A 13,931-nucleotide genomic window follows, 5' to 3' on the forward strand; every position below is an offset into this window, starting at 1 on the left:
CTTCTCGGATATCTCCGATGCATAACTGAAAAGTGAGGAGGGAGGGAGAAGTTTGATCATGTTATCTACCCTAGTATTTTTATCTATTGAAGAGATACTGGGCTTTGGGAAAAACATTTGTTTCCAGTGTATTATATTTCAGTACCCACATCACTCCTACAGCAGAAGAATAAAGCTGGGACTTTTTTTATATTAAAAGAAAAAGTTGCCTTCAGCTATTAGTTTTCCTGAATCCAAAGAGACGGGTGGGGTAGGATCAAAAATACTTACTTGATCAAAGTTATTGGCTCTGAAGGTATCCTTACCTATGTAAGAAAGATGAAAGGTGTTGTTTTTATTGCACGCTAGTAACAGTGTAATTTTGAACTAATTGGTGTTGAACTGCCAATCACCTAGGGGGAATGCAAATAGATACTTTTACAATTTCCTTTGAGGTACTGAAATCTTATGTCGGGGCTGGAAGAAAAACAGAATAATACCGTTAAATTGACCTTAAATGAGCTGCTTTGTGGCTTTCTTGGAGAATCCCTTCTAACTTTTCATTGCTAGTCCAAACAAGTCTCGTCTACCAATTTGATTTATTGGCTAGACAGCGCTGACATTGAACTTTGTGCATGTTTGAAATACAGCTAATGTTGTAGAGCTTTAAGAATTGAGCTGCATCCTTTTCAAATACTCTTTTGACTGATCTAAAACTTTGCCTTCCTCTCTTGTAAAATATCCTTTTGAATAACAACCTGTTGTTTGCTACTAGTTTTAAGGAGGAACTACAACAGCACTTATATGACCCAATTTCTACTGAAGTATTTCTTTGGGACCTAATGTGATTACATTGACTTTGTTTTCCGGAAAGACTCCCATGGATATCGGTGTCTTGAGCTCTGAATTTTTATATTGAAGGGGGAAAAGCACATCTCTCATGAATAAGGCTTTTCCCCAGAGGTCTATATGTTAATTTGAAGAAGAAAAAAATATCAAATGCTAACTTTAATTATTCACATGATATTTTCAACTGCTTCCATTAAAGCTCATGACACTTTTCCCACTGTGCTCTTTGTAGCTAGCCTCCTTACTTAACTAATAGTAATTAGTCATTCTACAAAACAAATGTTTTAGACTTTTTAAATCAATGTGCAGGGAATACATCAGTACAAAAGCTTATTTTTATAATGATGAGACCTATTTAAAAAACTTTTCCAAAAAAAGCCCTCATTTTGCTTACTTAATAAAATGCACTGAGAAAGCAAATTGACTTTTATATTGTAGATACTTCAATTTGAGTGAATAAATGTTGCCACAAAGCTGCTTTTGTAGGTCTTACTGGTTCATCCCTATTTGAGATACTTACCTATTTGGTAACTCTTGTATATGTGCTATGTCACTGGTGTCAAAGATGCAAGTTCATGTGTAACAGAAGTGATGTGTTGTATGCAAAAAATGCCTATGAGAGGCATGCAATTAAACATTTCAAAAATAATTTTGAAGCATTTGGATGCCTGGTTGAAAATCTGACTGCATTGAAAAATCAGCACTGAAACAAAAAGAGCAAAAGCTTCAAAAATTTTTCCAAAAAATACTCTTCTTTATCTTGATGTTCAGGTAAGGCCTTACCGTGGTAGGTGCTGCAAGAATATGGAGGATGTGGGGGTTAGCTGGGATGAGAAGCTTATCCTCTCATCTTGGACTGATATTGCTAGATGGATCAACAGGCAACAGAGAATAAGGAAATAATGAAACTGGGCCATAAAGTAGTGTTAGTGTGCCAGCAACCTAAGTGCTGTTTAGTTTTTGTAGGCAAATGATTAAGGTATGAGATAAAAGCCTGAACAAAACTATTAGTCTCATGGAAATTTATTAGAGACCCTTTGGAAAAAAGCATCTGGGACACTACTGTTATGATTTAACCTGGAATCAAAGGTTATGCCAAGGGTATGGGAATGGCCGATAGGCAGAAGAGTGTCAACGTAAATCAAGAAAGAAGATAATAGAGAGGACTTAGGGTTCATTAAGACCTTGAGCTGATGCTACCACAAAGGTTTTGGCAGAATGAGATTGGCCTGGAATAGACAGGGAATATATGAGCCCTCTTATTCTCAGGTGGCAGGATTCAGAAATAAAAGGGATATGAGTGGGATAAAGATGGGGGTGGAGCCCTCTTTCTGACCGATCTTAGAGTATTTGCAGTTTGTGAAGAGTAAAAGCTAAGAGGTAATGAGATCAAAACTGAAAAAGAGGATCTCTGGTCAGCTTTTCTAAGCTGTAGCACTTGCTTGAACCCTGAGCAGTGTTTGAAGATAAACTGGAGTCTGGAAGAGAAACCACTGTATACTTGCTTTGGAAAAGATGGACAGTTGGAAGAGAATAGGAGGCTGAAGAGCAAAGGATGGAGAGGGAAAATGGGCTGGGTTTCCTAGGGTACATGGAGGGATTGGAGGAAGAGATCAGCTGAGCAACTTTTTTTTGTAAAGAGAGAAAGGCAGAAGACGAGCAGGGGGGAAAGGAGCTAAAATTACAGTTGTCCATTTTCAGCTGGTAGGGTTTGAGGAGTTAGTTACTAGTGACATGCACGCAAAGTAAATTATAAAAAGGAGCATAGAAGAATGTGGTGCAACGGGTGGTAGTGAGGAAGATCTGGTTGTGGTCGTCAGAGGCAGCTGAACAGCACAGACTGACCAAATCAGCCAAAATGGCTTATGGTCAAAAGAAGATATGAGCAGCTGGCATGTCAACAAGGAGGCCAACAGTATGGAAACCAAGTTTGTTGAGAATAAGAGGCTGAGGAAAAGAAGGGAGAGGCAGAAGCTGAAGCTGGAGGTCCAGCCACTGGCTTATCTAGTTTAGAGGAAAATGTACCCTTTTTAAGTTGCTAAATATCTCTGGATGCCCTTCGAGGGCATTGTTCTTTGCATCTTAACGTATAAATTATATGGAGACAACAGAATGAGGCATTCAAGCCGTTCTGTGTCAAGCTGCCACACTGTAACTATTTTATGGACCTGTGCAACTCAGTTCAGTATCTGTTCTCCTCTAATGTCCTGCAGCCGGTTAACAAAATCAGAAGGGATCCCAGTAGACCACACTGAAACCTCTGATGTGAAGAATTCTTTTGGTTAGACAGAATTAGATGGTTCTTGATTAAGCCTCTGTTTTGTGAAAGATATTAAAGTGTCTCAAAGAACCAGTTGCAATTTTGAGGCAGAAGTATTAATGTGATGTCTTGTAAATCTGAGTTTCCACCCTATGTCTGTCTTATGGTACTATAGTTAACTCCATCCAAAATAAAATTGTCTTGCCTTTTGAAAGGTATATCTTCCACAGTGGAATATCAGACAGCAGAGTTGGAACGGGAGCTTGAAAAAGTGAAAAGCAAGAAAACAAATCTAGGTAATACAACTTCTTTTTATGCTGTTTCATGTGGATTGCAGTTTAATAAGCAACTTTAAGATATGTCACTTATAACTGTCAACTGACTGATACCAATTTTGATTGTAACCAAAGTTGTGCATTTGCCATCCTTTCAAACTTCTGTAGTTTCCACAAATGCATCACATGGAATCACTGCACTCCTCTAGCAAACAAACTTAAAAATAAAGTCTGATTTGAATATTACCTCTAACACAATTTTAGAGAAATTTTAGCGTTCTTGACTTCCTGATATGCAGCTTAGTACTACATTATTTCATAAAACAATATATGTTTATGATTATTTGGACTAATCTAAGGCACTACTTTCCTCTCAGTTTTTGAATTAGTTCTGGGAGAATCAGATTGTGCTTAAAAACAATAAAATAATTCTTAGCAGGTTTGTGTCTTTTAAAGCTGAAAAGCGATGCTTCTTGTAAAGGCAGTGACTAAATAAGAATCTCCTTACTTACTCAAAAGGTTCTAAGACTTTGCGGTGATCACTGTATTATGTGTGAGGGTAATACTGTGGTAAGAAAAAATTGTTGGACTTTTTTTAGAGATACTAGTGATGTCCAGTAAATTAGTCTTATAAGAGGATAGGTCACACTGAAATATGTGTACAAAGCTTCTATTTCTTAATTTATATCTCAATACTCATGATAATGTTATCTTATGGAAGCCTGGGCTGGAGTACAAAGTTACCTAAATGACTTGATTAATCATGTAAATAGCATATTTTAAAATTCAGTATATTTTAAACTTTGCAAAACTGCAGTATGCAGGAAAAAATGTCATGATGAAACATGCTTGTAACAAGTAAACAATCTCTGCTTTTAGATGTCTCCACGGCCTTTCTTTAAAGCGGCTTTGTATTTTTGGCATTGCTTTGTATACCTCTTCAGGGTGGATATTATTATGAGCTGGTTGGTGTCAGTTCAAGCTAAGATTACTTTGTTACCTACAGTTAAAATAAGAGTTTATAGATATCTAAATAATTTTTGTTTTAATCTATGGTATGAAGCTTGTATGGTTTTTTTTCCTCTTCTGAACAGAGCGGCGGAAAAAAGCTTCTGCTTGGGAAAGGAATTTAGTCTATCCGGCTGTTATGATATTGCTACTGATTGAGACAGTAAGAATTTTTGCTCCTTTTTTTCAACAAAGAGCATGTAGAATTCTTCAGTCGTTTGGGGGATAGTTTTAAAACTTGGAGTAATGTGTATTTAAGCAAAAAACTTGTTATTCTTTTCTTGACCTTCTTCAAAAAAGCTTAATGCTGTGAAATCTGGTGAGGATAAATATATACATTGTTTAAATGTGGAAAATGTTTAAATAGTGAAACTAATTTTACTTTTTTGTAGTCCATCTCAGTCCTCTTAGTTGCTCTCAACATTCTTTACCTGTTGGTTGACGAGACTGCAATGCCAAAGGGATCAGGGGTAAATTAAACTTTTCCTTTATGATTTTGACAATTTTAGTAAAACTTTAATGTTTACAAAAGTGCAAGGTAGAACTGCTTTAATATTGAACTAATGAGCCTCAACCTTGACTGGGTTCTGGGTTTGTGCTGCACAGGTGGAAGCGGTTGTTGCATGATTTGTTATAGTGAGTTCATAATAAAACCAGCTCCATGTCTTTATGAAGATAAGATGATTCAGTAAAGTAAATCAGGACAGTAGTAGTGATCTGGAGTTTGCATTTCACTAACGCCTTCTCCTGTTAAATTGAACATTTCTAGGTTGCATATGAAAATATATTAAAAACCAATATAAAAGGCCTGGGTAATATTTGTGTTCCTTTTTCAAAATATGAATTTTTTGCCTCTTATGATAAAAATACTTCAAGAAAATAAAGAGGAACATGGTAATCATGAAGGATTTTTATTAACTTGTTAATACTTTCCCCTGCACATGGCTGCGTATGTACTTTCAGAGGCATAAAAGGTTAGTGGTAACGGCTGCTCTGCCTGTGGTATTGCAAACACCCAAAAGAGTATGTTTTGAGATCTCCTAATTTGGTTCCCAAAGTAATGGGGCATGCATAAAGTGAGCATAGCTGGTAGCTGCAGTGTGCATAAAATGTGAATTGTAATACTGGAAAGCTAGAAATCGCTCATCTGTCTTAATATTACATTTCACTTGAGATTGAAAGCTAGCTGATGCATTTGCATAGAATGTGAGACCTGCAGGTTAGGACATCATAATGAAATAAGTAACTGAGAAAATGCTTCATTTTGTCCAAGATGTCAGGTTTTTTGGTACTGATACAAGTTAACTTTATGAATAGCTATGTGTGTATCATGAAACTATCCAAAGTATTTTTCTCCTTGCAGGGGCCTGGAATAGGAAACGCCTCCCTGTCCACTTTTGGTTTTGTGGGAGCAGCACTTGAAATCATTTTGATTTTGTATCCTTTCTTTAGGAATTCTGTCTGTTAACAAGTATTCTGTCTAGTTTTCTGGGACACTGGTAATTTACTAAGACACTAGCCTGGGAAGAAGAAAGAGATAGGTCAGTCCTTCTGAAGCACTCGAAGTGTTTGTGTTTTTTCTGTGGTTCTTAAGACTTTCAGGAGACTGCTGAGAACTTGAGTGAAGCTTGCATTCCTCGGAGGTTCCTTTTTCCTTGATTCTCACAGCTATCTTATGGTATCTTCTGTCGTCGGCTTCTACAGTCTTCGTTTTTTTGAAAATTTCACTCCCAGGAAGGATGACACAACTATGACAAAGGTAAGGTAAAGTCTGCGATGGCGATAGCCCCCTCCCCTCTCTTTGCCACCCAAGACAAACTGACTCTTTTAGCTAGTAATTGCCCTGAATGGCTCATTTGCAGTGATCAGTATTTGTTTGTAAGCTGCGTAAACACAAACTGGAAGATTTTCAAAATGCTGAATGAGTGGGAAAAAGGATGTGCTCTGTTTAGTTTGGATGGCATCCATTCACTTGTAAAAAGCCTGGAATAGCAGAGCTTGTTAACTAGCTATAGAAAAGCTAGTGAAAGAACTTTTTTCAAAGGAAACGTACTGCTAATGAGTAACTTTGATTGTGCTAACTGTACTTCAGGGAGCTTGTTTGAAATCTGAAGAACTTGGTTGCTACAAGTAATACAGAAAAAGTAATTCAAATTTGAATAATTAAAGTAAGACTGAGGAGGTCTATTCAGCATTTTGCAGTCTGAGGCTAATTTGACTTTCTACAATTTAACACTGGCTTCAGAATAACAAATACTGTTACCTAACGCTGAGGAACATGCACAAGTTTTTGGCAAAATATTCCCACAGCTGACAAGGGGAGGTGATCAGTAAGCAAGGAACAGATGTTAAATTTAATTATTTATTCAATGTGTTTCACTGTAAAAACAGATAAAACCACTTCATATTTTTTACTATGAATTATTGGAAGTGAGAAAGTAGGCAAAGATGTAGAATCGCCCTAGTAGATAAGGAGGAGGGAGTTGAAATGTTCTTAGTTTTTCATTGTTTGTGTACAGAATACCAGGAATAATGTAGAAATAAATACTGAATGCACAAATATCTTCTGACTCATAAGAAGTCTTCTGTATTTTAATTGTGAATTCCAGTAGAATTAGAGCTGAAGATGGTGATTCCCTGTGATAGAAAGAAGCTTCAATTACTCTTTATAAGAGCTTCACAAAAACTAGAGTAAAATCTAAACAGCTGTGAATTTTTTCATACCATTTAAAGTAGTCAACAGGCATTCAGTTGCAAGGAAGCTCTTTGTAATTTTTTTAAATAATGCTAATCCTGCAAGTAGTTACATATAAAGCTTAAGCTGATGTGTAAGTCATCTGTTCCAAGTTCAAGGAATGATTCTTATATAAAAAGTTTGCAGGAATTAGGTAAACAGTTGACACTTTGCAGTATGCTAGTTTTGAATTATTTTAAATCTAAGCGTACATAAAAACTTCAACTTAAAAACAAATGATTTCATGTTTACGCTCTCTCTCTCCTCTTTGGCAATCTTCAGCTGTGTAACACCATATGGAGAAGTGTGGCAGAGTAAGCAAGATTAACAGTATGTAGTTGTCAATTCCTTGAAGTTCAGTCTAAAGTAGCAACTTTCAGGAATAGTTCTTACCAGGACCACTGCTTTTTGGGGACAGTCCTAATTATAGTTGAAATGTTGTTTGTCATTTTTAAACAGATCATTGGAAACTGTGTGTCAATCCTGGTGCTGAGCTCTGCTCTGCCAGTCATGTCAAGAACGCTGGGTAAGTTGGATAGAAGAACAGAATATTAAAATAAGGGGCGCTTATTTGTTGAATTAAAACAAAAGCCACAGCTGCAGGTTTGTTTGTTTGTTGTTATGCTATTTATTTTGCCATTGATTTTAGCGAAAATCACACGCATGTGTGGCCTTCTTTTCCACATCAGCATGGGCTGTGTATGAACACCACAGAACATGCATTTAATAAAAGATGCTAAGCATTTTCTCGAATATATTCTTTTAAAAAAGCAGGTCAGATTATTAACTCCTTAAAACAGGAGATGGTGAGAAGAACCGATGCAGAGACTGCTAGTTCAGAGCAGTGAAAAGTAGTTTCATGTTTACTGTCTCATTACAGTTCTAAGTTTTTCATAAAAACTATATTTTGGGGATTTCAGGAATTAAACTTGAGATAATATTGAGTGCAAATGTCTTTTTACAAAGTTAAGCGCTCTTCATATCTTAATTTTGCAAAAGAAATATCAAAAACCAGCCTATTTTCATTTTCCTTAAAATAATCTGTTTTCATTTTTTTGTTCCATCAGTTTTCAAATATTCAGAATCCAGCATAATAGAACTGGAGAAATTTTGATTTTATTGATAAGAACTGATAGAAGTGCCTGGAGTGAAAAACTGTTTTAGGCGATTGGAAAATCAATGTGTTTAGTGCCTTAGTTTTATTTAATTGGTTAATCTTCAGCTTGAATTCTTGAAGTTAACCTATAAGGCTGTTATGAATTACATAAAGGTATATGTTTAAGTAGTGCAGAGCACTTGCAGCTAATGTGCATTTCACTGGGAATATGGCAAACAAAACAGAAATGTCCATCTTGGGCGGTATGAGTCTTAAATTCAATTTAGGAATTTAAGCTCAGGTCTACAGACCTGTAATGTGTACCCGGTAGTTTTGTAGCTGGTTCTCTTTTCAACTAGAGTACTGTCAAATCAAGGGTACTTAGCATTTTGCAATAAACTGCACTGTGTTTTCATGCTATGTGTGTCAACACATGAAGAGTCTTACTAAATCCAGTCAATAAACAAAAACAAACCTGACAGGGTAAACAGTGACTTTGTAATATGATGCATTTTGGAGGCTCGAATTCTGAGATGTATACAGATACATACATGTGTGCTCACTCTTTAAAAATCTGTTGTGAAACTTCACCAAAATTCAAAGAATAATTCTAGTATTTAATGTAATCTAGTTGTAAAATATAGATAGTATGGTAAAGATCTAAGAAATGTTCTTTCACTTAGAACAACATGTCATGTTGAAAAATAAGTGTTTTAGAATAGAGTTTTAACATGAGTATTGTGTCCACTAACTTATGGCATGTCATTTGTTTAAAAAAGTCATTGTTAATGATCTATGAGATTAACAGTTGATAATAAACAGATTCTGTGGAAGAAAGTCACATAGGAAACAGATTAATGGTAAAACTCACTTAAAAAAAAAAAAAGCCAACAAATGAAATTCCTGAATAGTTTGCCATAGAGATAAATAAAAGAAGAAAAAAGGTGGAACAATTAACACACAGCTAACAAATGCACAGACACAGCTGTCCAAACAGGATTAATAGTGTATTAGAGTACAGTGAGTCATGTGGTGCTTTCAAAAATATTGTGTGTTGCATTACATGCTGCCGCCCTGTGGCACTGAATAGATGAAAAGAAATAAATATGTTAAGCAGATTCATAGTCTCTTCACATTATTAAAAAAGCAAGTTTCTAGGCGATACAAAAAAAGCTGGACTTTATCATTATGGGAGAGGAAAATTAGCAAAAGTTATGCAATACATGTAGTGACCTCTTTCAAGTTTTAAAGATGGAAATATGACAATTCGTACATGTACTTGTAGCACTCATTAAATACATAGGTGGTGGATGTCTCTTATCTGTCACTTTTGAGAACTCCAGGATAGTTTTTACTAAAATAAATTAACTCAAATTTTTCAGTACATTTCAGCCTTTGAGTAGTCCTACTTTGACAGATGTTTTGCCGTCAGCACTGTATTGCTAACCACTGTCAAACAAATTGGGAATAGAGTACCTAATAGCCAGAAATACAGAAGGAAAGAATTGCAAACAAAATTGAGTTTTCTGATATAAGAGTTTTCCAACATTTTTCGTCTTGATTTATTATGTCTTATGGTTAAGAAAATATGATCTGAAACTTACTTGTATGTAAAATCTGAAAACATAGTATTTTTTTTAACGTGTACAATTGTTTAATATATTTGGTAAATTGTCACCAACTTTCTTGGATAAGTATTTGTGTCCGCTAGAGATGTAACTTTCTCTTCTGGTACTATGTAGTCTTTCAAATGCAGTCTTGGGAAACTTTTTCTCTAAGAGGCGTATAGATCCTTCTTCTGTAGGAAAGTTGGTAGAAACGTATTAACCCTTTTCTCCCCAAGACCTACAAAATGATACTATGTGTCAGATTCTTTTTTTAGATGAGCAATGACTTTTTTATTCAGAAGAGGAAAATACATGTAATTCATGGATAATATTTTTCCTACCTGCTCTAACAGATGCATCAGATTTCATTTTTGTTTGTCCTTCTGACAGTGCCTGCTCCTTTGCTAGCTATTCTTCTGAAGCCCTTTGTGTTGAGAAGTATCTTGTCTTTTCCAAATGTCTTTAGCCAAAGTCCTACTCATTTTGTTCCTTTTCCTTCAATGTACAGACTTCCAGAGTTTTGAAACTTGACTTTCTCAATTTTCCCATAGCTCTGCAATCTGACTAAAACACTCCTTTGAAAATGTTCTTAAGGACACTGGTTTCAAGTGTGAAAATAACTGTTTATTATTCTTTGTGTATTTACCAGTCCTGATATTTCTCCCTTCCTCTACTTTGCTTTTTTGATCAACTTCAGTCCTTCTTTTTTTGTTGTTTTTTATCCTTTTAAACCGCTCGTTTGCTTCATTTTCTTCACTTTGGCATGTTTTTCTTAGATGCCAAAGTTGATCATCTTAATTTTTAATTTAAATGACTGATACTGAAGTCAAAGAAATGTGCATACCTTTTAATGTCATGATGGCTGGCTGAGGAGTCTTGGGTTCTGAGCCAGGGTCTCTCGACAGTGAGATTCATAAGTGCCTGGTTTACCCTTGAAAGGAATGTAATTCGCCCTTAGTTGTGTGTCTCTTCATTTACTGTCACCGAAGGTACCATTCTCAAAAACCTTGGAGATGACTCCAAACTCACTTCCAAGGACTTCAGTGTCTGAGTTATTTTCTGTCAAGAAGGTTGCCTAGAGTTTGCTGCTGTTTTGATTCTGAGGCCAGTTGAAACCTCTTTCCTTCCCACCATTAGTCTCAATTCTGAGTGTGTGTCACTGCGACATCTTCAGAGTCAAGTTTTTGGAATATAATGGCTCATCAATCCTAGACAACTGTTGTTTGGGTGTTACCTAAATGTTTTGCCCTTTATTTAGTTCTGGCTTTCTTTAAGCAGGTGTGGCAAAGCAACAACCTGCGGCTCTTCCTCCTCTGTGTCCTGGGAGGTACCCTCCAGCTTAAAAATGCTTCCACAGGTCTGGAAAGTCTTGCTCAGTTAGCTTTAGCAGTTGCCTAACTTCTGCTCAATACAAAGCCCAAGTGCTGGTGTTGCAAGATCTTTCAGCCAAACGCTTCCTTCTGTTCAAATAATCTGTGGTTATAGTGGTAGCTACTAAGAGGAAAAACTCCGGTGGGAAGGATGCCTTTAAACTTGGATTTCAAAAGCAGTGGCTCTGAAAAGCACTTACGAGTGCTTGGTGCTTAGTGTAAGATTTTGTCTTTCTCACGGAAAGGCTCTTTGTTACCTGTATTTTTTTATTATGAAAGCCCGCAATGCCTTCCATCATTTTCCAAAATAGGTGAGGATCTTGTAAAAACTGACACTTCACACAGTTTTCATACTGCTGTTGATTTTTCTAGTTATTTATTGAAATTACGAAGGGGAAATTCTTATCTAGAATAAATAACTTTAACTTACATTATTCAGTGATTTTGCTAGGAAACTCAAACATTTTGATTGATAAGTTTGTCTTATAGTTTTATGGTAGACAACCAAGAGGCAAAAGCACTTGAACATTGTCTTGTGTACTCAACCAGGGGTCTTACTGTATGTTGTCTGAAAGAATTTTGCTTTCATATATAAAAAGTAAGAGAATGAAACTTGTCTGTTTTTTATAAAAATGCAATCAAGATTCTTAATGTGAACTGTAAATACAATTTTAACAGGAATTACCAGATTTGATCTTCTTGGAGACTTTGGAAGGTTTAACTGGCTGGGAAACTTCTATATTGTATTATCTTACAACTTGCTCTTTGCTATCGTGACAACGTTATGCCTGGTCAGAAAGTTCACCTCTGCTGTGCGAGAAGAACTCCTGAAGGCATTAGGTAATAATAACACTGAAAATATAGTTTGTGTTTTAACTTTTCCTTTCTCCAGCATAAAGTTACCCTTAGGTGCTACTGTTAAAGTTCTATACAACTCACAGAAAACGTCTTGTTTTTGTGCAAGTTTCTCTAAGTTGAGGTGAGAATGCATAACTGTGTGTTACTTGAAGTGAGCACTGAGATAGTGTTGACATGGTACATGCTCGCTGTTGCTTCCCTACGTGCAAAGCAAGTTTGACTATGCTTCAAAGGAGTGGTGGTCTTCAGTGACTTCTCTAAGGGGAACTTTGGGTTTTGTTGGTAATTGAAAGATGAACGGAACCAGTGCTAATCTCTATTCCTTTGTTTTTACACTGACTGAGACATCTGAGCCTTAAACTCTCCCATCTCTAGATCATATTGTGCTGTTCTCATAGCCTGCATTTAAAAATAATACTAACTTTTAGGGGTTTTTTTGTTTGTTTAAAACAATTTATTAATTCCCTAAAAATATCTTGGTGGAAATCTTAGCTGCCTTGTCATGATGTTTTTCTTAAGGTCTGCTTGTTCAGAAAATCCGAATCTTTGCAATCGGCTGAGTAAAACCTACAGTTGAATAACCAGAACTTTAGCCAGTCTAAAATGGTCAAATTGTGCATTCATGTTTCTTAACAATATTCACTATGGCCGTACAAGAAAGGTTTGACACATTTGATAAATACTTAAAAGGAGAAAACGTACATACTTGCTGTTACTAAATTTTGTCTCGACTGATTAGTGAAGCTTCCTAACTCCTTAGAATCCTAGAACCAAGCCTTGCTTAAATTGAAAGGGTTAGTAGTAAAGCTTAAGCAGTGTGTATTTATCACCTTGAATTCAGTTTGTAGTGTCTAAAAGATGCAGGCGTTAGGCTTCACTGGTTACTGCTTTCCAGAGTTGTGATCACAGTAAACAAAATCCAAGCACTCCTTAGCATACACCTCTACTGGTGGTGATTAAATGTTTTAAAATGTTTACAATTCTACTAGAAAGTCATTTTGTAAAATCAGACCTACTAAATAGGAAACGAAATACAAAATGCCTGATACAGTAGGGCTAAAACAAGCCATATTGTGATTTTTTTCTTTAATGTTTAATTTTTAAGTTTTGGGGGAAGAAATTAGCCAGGAGTATGTAAATCTGTCCATAGATTTATTTATTTATTTTTTTTAATGCCAGAAATATTTTCGGAGAAGTTGCATAGTTGACCAAGATAGGATTATGCAAGTCAATTAACAGATGAATCAAGGTCGTCTCATAAAATGACCTTAAATAAAAGCTGGGGAGTTGCGTCAAATAGATCATACCACATTACACTTCAATTTTTTTTTGTCGTTGTTTTGACTGCTCAGATTCCTTTGTATATTGTAATGGCTGTTGCAGAGCTCTAGAGGAAATAAATTAACATCAGTCAGCATGGGCTTATAGCAACAGACCTGGTAGAGCTTTTAAGTTTCTGACTTAAAGCAAAAGATGGAAAGCATTTAACTTGATACTTCATGACATTTTACTTTATTATATTGTTTAATCAAACATACAGATTAAAAGCAGACTGACAAACTTCAAAACGTAGGCGGAGAAGGACAATGGCCTTTGAATGGTGTCATTCGAGTGGATTCTTTAGGGATTCTCTTTTGGGCTCTTGCTGTTAAATATTGTGTGACTTTGTGTAAATATTGTGAACAAAATGGAGAAGGAAAATAATTGATAAAAGGTTTGCATTTGACATGGAGTTATAAATCCTGAAGAGCTCAGGTCCCTCAGACTGGTTGGGTTTGCTAAGGATACTAAGCATAACAAACTCTCTCTCTATTATATTTATTTATTTTTAAACAGGCACATGTGCATTCAAAGAATGTGAACCACAATTTGTGTCCTGCTCTCTCCCCTGCACT

General features: G+C 35.9%; 1 protein-coding gene across 7 annotated transcripts in view; it reads left to right on the forward strand.

Annotated features, from left to right (window-relative positions):
* LMBR1 (limb development membrane protein 1) overlaps positions 1-13,931 on the forward strand; it is a 79,505-nt gene that overhangs the window by 56,539 nt on the left and 9,035 nt on the right. For 6 of the 7 annotated variants that reach the window (XR_010883534.1, XM_067291939.1, XM_067291943.1 and 3 more), the window contains 7 exons: positions 3,304-3,384; positions 4,458-4,534; positions 4,764-4,841; positions 5,735-5,808; positions 6,040-6,130; positions 7,565-7,631; positions 11,857-12,018. Coding sequence is in view for 6 of the 7 variants with exons in the window: in XM_067291939.1 (XP_067148040.1) it covers positions 3,304-3,384; positions 4,458-4,534; positions 4,764-4,841; positions 5,735-5,808; positions 6,040-6,130; positions 7,565-7,631; positions 11,857-12,018 (630 nt within the window). In the remaining variant the exon portion in view is untranslated. The remainder of the gene's footprint in view (positions 1-3,303; positions 3,385-4,457; positions 4,535-4,763; positions 4,842-5,734; positions 5,809-6,039; positions 6,131-7,564; positions 7,632-11,856; positions 12,019-13,931) is intronic. The other variant, XM_067291940.1, reaches the window with a different exon arrangement.

The sequence above is a fragment of the Apteryx mantelli genome, chromosome 2 (assembly GCF_036417845.1).
Source record: "Apteryx mantelli isolate bAptMan1 chromosome 2, bAptMan1.hap1, whole genome shotgun sequence".
NCBI classification, from domain to species: Eukaryota; Metazoa; Chordata; class Aves; order Apterygiformes; family Apterygidae; genus Apteryx; species Apteryx mantelli.